Here is a 5,580-nt window from a genome sequence, read left to right as displayed (position 1 = left end):
CAGCTGATGAAGGGCAATGTGATGTTCTATGAAAAGGACCTGATTGAGAGCAGGATAGACATCACTGATGCCTCAGTGTATTCTGGGATTTGCACTGAGATCTTTAAGGAGGAATCTGTGATTCATCAGAAGAAAGTCTACTGCTTCATACATCTGAGCTTTCAGGAGTTTCTAGCAGCTTTCTTTTTGTTTCACTCCCATGTAGTCAAGAATGAGGAATCAGTGAAGTCATTTCTTAATGACGAATATCAGTGGTACAGTCAGGAAAACTCGTATGAGCTACTAAAATCAGCAATTAATAAATCCTTAAAGAGTAAAAATGGACACCTAGATATTTTCTTGCGGTTCCTTCTGGGCGTCTCACTGGAGTCCAATCAGAGACTCTTACAGGATCTACTGACACACACAGTGAACAGCTCAGAGACAATCAACAGAATCACACAGTACATTAAAGACAGAATCAAGGGTGATTATGAATGTCTCTCAGCTGACAGATGCATCAATCTGTTCCTCTGTCTGCTGGAAATAAAATATCAGACTCTGTACAGAAAGATTCAGGAGTTTGTGAAATCAGAGAATCACTCAGTGGAGAAACTCTCTCCGTCTCAATGCTCAACAATCGCCTACATGCTTCAGATATCAGAGGAGGTGCTGGATGAGTTTGATCTGAAGAGATACAACACATCAGATGAGGGTAGAAGGAGACTGATACCAGCTGTGGTGAACTGCAGCAAGGCACTGTGAGTATTCATGTATGTGATTGGAGATACAACTGAATGTGTTTGTTTTGTTGAGACAGTAATATTCCTTCGTCGAATCATGACACTAATAATTTACAGGTATATCAGAAGCTGTTTGAAGAGGTCAGAAGTGTTTAGTATCTCATGACTCACTCCAAACAATGTGGAATCAGTCAAACTCAGAAGGAGGTTATGAACATGTACAGTTTAGTTGTTTAGTAAATAGTAAATCATTTTATTTTCTCTCATGAGGTTCACTATAACTTATTCATCATACAGTACTTTATGCAGTTTAGGTTTAGAGAGATAGTACATATTTATAAACATCTTTGCAAATACAGCAGTTTAGCCATATCTACACAATTTTAGTCAAGGTTTTTTGTACCAAAAATGTCATTTCTGACCTTTAGAATTTATGTTGGAATTTTAGCATGGTTCACATTTTATTGTTAGTGAAATACCAGCTGTAATAATAGTGTTGTCTTCTTTTTGGCATTTTTCTGTCCTACGTCCTCCTTATTACTTCACTGTGACACTGATGCTATACTGAATACATGTTGCAAAAAAAATTATATTTCATCCTGTGTTATAGGCTTGCTGACTGTAATCTCACTGATCAGTGCTGTGAAAGTTTGTCTTCCTCTCTACAATCATCAAACTCACTGAGAGAGCTGGACCTGAGTAACAATGACCTGCAGGATTCAGGAGTGAAGCTGCTCTCTGATGGACTGAAGAGTTCACACTGTCAACTCAACATATTGAGGTAATACAATCAGATGAAGATTCACATGGTTATTAAATGAAAGATGCCCTCTGCTTTACTGATTTTTTTTTTTTTGGTAATATATCACAGACCCTAGTGTGTCTGAAGACTTTAAGTTTGCATTTGCTCCAGACAGTTTTTTATGAACTTTTTAGATATTTAGTGAAATTATTTACTCAATGATTAAAGGGGTCAAATGATGCGATTTCAAGTTTTCCTTTCTCTTTGGAGTGTTACAAGCTCTTGGTGCATAAAGAAGATCTGTAAAGTTGCAAAGAGTAAAGTCTCAAATCCAAAGAGATATTCTTTATAAAAGTTAAGAGTCAGCCACACCTACCTAAAACGGCTCGTTCTAACACGCCCACACATATCTACCTCACTATGTGGAAATATTAGCATAATGCCGCCCAAATGCGAGAAAACAACTCTCGTTATGTCGATATAACGAGAAAATTAAGTCGTTATAACGAGAAAACAACTCTCGTTATGTCGATATAACGAGAAAATTAAGTCGTTATAACGAGAAAACAACTCTCGTTATGTCGATATAACGAGAAAATTAAGTCGTTATAACGAGAAAACAACTCTCGTTATGTCGATATAACGAGAAAATAAGTAGTTATAACGAGGAAACAACTCTCGTTATGTCGATATAACGAGAAAATAAGTAGTTATAACGAGGAAACAACTCTCGTTATGTCGATATAACGAGAAAATAAGTAGTTATAACGAGGAAACAACTCTCGTTATGTCGATATAACGAGAAAATAAGTAGTTATAACGAGGAAACAACTCTCGTTATGTCGATATAACGAGAAAATAAGTCGTTATAACGAGAAAACAAGAAGGAAAAAAAATAATAATGCATGGCCGCTTAGAACTTCCGTATGTTACACCAAATACACAAAATAATGATCTTTAAAATAGCATCATATGACCCCTTTAAATTAAATTTGTGAGGAGTGGGGATGACAGAAACTGTTCTTGAGAAAAAAATTCTGCTCCATCAACACTGTGACACTGAGTAAAACATTGAAACCAGAGTTGCTCAAGCTGAACTGAACCTGCAATCTGTGACCTGTAGATAAAAAGTGATACACTGAAACAATGAATAATTTTATATTTTTGCATAATGACAGGAATCTGAACACTCCTGTGTGTGTTAAGATGACCTCAAGTCCCAGATTATGTGAGTGTCTGTGTGTGTTTGTAGGTTATCTGGCTGTATGGTGACAGAGGAAGGCTGCTGTTTTCTGGCTTCAGCTCTGAGTTCAAACCCCTCACACCTGAGAGAGCTGGATCTGAGTTACAATCATCCAGGACAATCATTAGTCAAGCTGCTCTCTGATCCAAACTACAGACTGGACAAACTCAAGTATGTTCAACACTAACAATCTCAACCTGTCATGTGTCATAAAGTCATTGAAAACTCATATGTAAATAGGTCCCTGCATACAGCACATACTGTATATACTCATCAATACTGCACATGGAAGATAAGGGCGTGTCTTGAACTCTGTAAGTGAAGTTGATTTTGATTCAGTTCATTGTGACTCATAACAGCAGCATCTGAGAAACAGACTCAAGTCTCTGATCCCAAAACATCAATTCAAAGCTTGTTGCTGCTCTAGAAAGTAAATGCTTGATGATGCCGGAGACACGAAGCAAAAACAGATCCACAATCTGAAAACACAGAGATCACAGTCTAAAAGAGAAGAAATTATTTTTGACCTTGTGAAACTGAATAAAGCAGATCAGCTCAGTGCAGCTGAACAGCAAGAGATTAATGCAGTTAGTAGATGAATATCAGTTAACACCTGCACAAATGAAATGATTTAGACCCAAATGATTAGTAAATGTAGAGGTGAGTCTGTAGGTCAAGGCTTGAGGATCTTGTCCAGTGATAGAGACTGTGAATCAGAAACTACATGTAATGCTGGAGGACAGACAGAGCAGCTTAATCAGAAGGGACTGTGGCCTGATTTTGGAGATTTAGTTAAACATCAAAAATTAAATATATGTCATTATTTGCTTACATTATATTTACCATGGGACTTGTCCAGATTGTTTTTTTTTAAGTTGTAAAGATGAACTGACTTTAGGTTGAAATTATATTACAGCTAGAAAAACATCCTTGTTTTATATTAAACTTAATTAAAAACACAGTGATAATAAAATTAAAAGCTTTATATTTTTGTTCATTTTGAGTGTTGGTAGTAATGAATCAGGGTCAGGTATGCTGTATAAACAGAACAAATTGCACAGTATGTACTACTGCAAACATTTAACACACTGCTTATTCATCTGACAATGACCAAGAGTACATTTACAGAGTTTGATGTGTCTCCATGCTTTCAACCACTGTAATAAATCATTAGAAAATATTAACATTAACAAAATCATTTCTGAACAGCCATCCACATTATTATGGGTTCATCTTTTGATTTTATAGTGTGGATCATGGAGGAGAGATCAGGATTACAACAGGGCCACAAAAATGTAGGTCTCTCACACACACACACATACACACACTTTAATCACTGTTTTGTTTTAGGAGTGTTATAATCTCTCTTCTTGTGTTCAGATGCATGTGATCTCACACTGGATTTAAACACAGCAAACACTTATCTGTCTCTGTCTGAGAGGAACAGAAAAGTGACACATATGAGAGAGAAGCAGCCGTATACTGATCATCCAGACAGATTTGATGAGTGTTATCAAGTTCTATGTGGAAAGACTCTGTCTGGACGCTGTTACTGGGAGGCTGAATGGAGTGGGAACGTTTATATATCAGTGACATGTAAAGGAATCAGCAGGAAAGGAGAGAGTGATGACTGTTTGCTTGGATACAATGAAAAGTCCTGGAGTTTGAACAGTTTTAATAACAGTTTCTTTGTGAGACACAGTAATAAGATCACAGAAATATCTGTCCCTTCACATCGCCCTAAGAAAGTAGGAGTGTATCTGAACTGGTCGGCCGGCACGCTGTCCTTTTACAGCATCTCTGACACACACACACTCACACACTTACACACATTCGACAGCACATTCACTGAACCCCTCTGTGCTGGTTTTGGGGTTTATTCTGGTAGTTCAGTGTCTCTGTGTGAGATTAAACAGCCTTTCATGAGAAGCAAGTGAGACACACAGTTAAGTGAAAGAATCTCATTCACATTATCTCTCTTGAACTCAACAACTGTAAACTCTTTCTCTCTTCTAATCTTAATTTCAGTGTGTGTGTGTATATAAAAACACGTTGACTTCAGTCTGAATGAGACACCACAGACTTGTTTTGTGTTTTTATAAGGTTTGTCTTTCTGAATCTCTGAGCGCTACCTGGAGGAAGATTTAGTTTCTCACTCACAGGAAACAGTTCTTAGCAACCGCTTGCTCTGTTACTTTGGTAACTGAGTGTCGGTCAGAGCTCATCTTCTAAACACACTTCATCATAAATGTTAAAGGCTGTGGAGCTCATTTTATGCTCCATGTTGAAGGTTGACATCTCTTCCTGATCACTCATTCTAAACTGTCTGTCTTAAAATCACAGTCAGACTGATTGTTCAGTAGAGCTGAAGATGTGGATCAAACTCATGTCAGATTTAGTCTTTGTAGAGACTCGATGATCAGGAGAGTTGAGAATCTCTCCTAGTTGTAAAACCTGAATACATTCAATGATCAGCTTGTGTCTTGAGCTCAACATTATTATGGGCTGATAATTTATCCTCAAATTATGTATTTTAGTCTGTTGTTCCCAAATACTTGCAGTCATTTAGCAACTTTATCATTAACTATCATTAATTATTAAATCAATAAAATTAAAATTTCTAACTATTTTTAATGTGTTTATCACTCAGTATGAATCAGTGCTGTTAGTAATATGTCAAGTATGTATTGTGAATATTTACAAATCAATGTTGCAGTTGAAATAACTACATAGAAATGTATATTTATTCATTATGTGTTGAATTATTGGTAATGTTACAGTTCAATATCTGTGTTAATCTATTTAGATTATAAATATATGAATACAGATGATTCAAAAAGGTTTAATTGATAAAGACCTTCTCTTCTCTCTGC

The 5,580-nt window shown here is 36.5% G+C and overlaps 1 protein-coding gene across 1 annotated transcript in view; it reads left to right on the top strand.

Annotated features, from left to right (window-relative positions):
* The window catches only part of LOC107552864 (NACHT, LRR and PYD domains-containing protein 5-like), an 8,898-nt gene extending 3,654 nt beyond the window's left edge, over positions 1–5,244 (top strand). Inside the window, exons 6-10 of the mRNA XM_016234902.1 lie at positions 4–740; positions 1,333–1,503; positions 2,717–2,878; positions 3,956–4,002; positions 4,088–5,244. Coding sequence (XP_016090388.1) covers positions 4–740; positions 1,333–1,503; positions 2,717–2,878; positions 3,956–4,002; positions 4,088–4,644 — 1,674 coding nt within the window. The 3' untranslated portion in view covers positions 4,645–5,244. The remainder of the gene's footprint in view (positions 1–3; positions 741–1,332; positions 1,504–2,716; positions 2,879–3,955; positions 4,003–4,087) is intronic.
* The last annotated feature ends 336 nt before the right edge of the window (positions 5,245–5,580 follow it).

This window comes from Sinocyclocheilus grahami, unplaced genomic scaffold, assembly GCF_001515645.1.
Source record: "Sinocyclocheilus grahami isolate Dianchi unplaced genomic scaffold, SAMN03320097.WGS_v1.1 scaffold460.1, whole genome shotgun sequence".
Lineage (NCBI taxonomy): Eukaryota > Metazoa > Chordata > Actinopteri > Cypriniformes > Cyprinidae > Sinocyclocheilus > Sinocyclocheilus grahami.
The sequence above is the reverse complement of the archived record's forward strand: the minus strand, read 5'-3'. Positions and strand labels throughout refer to the sequence as shown.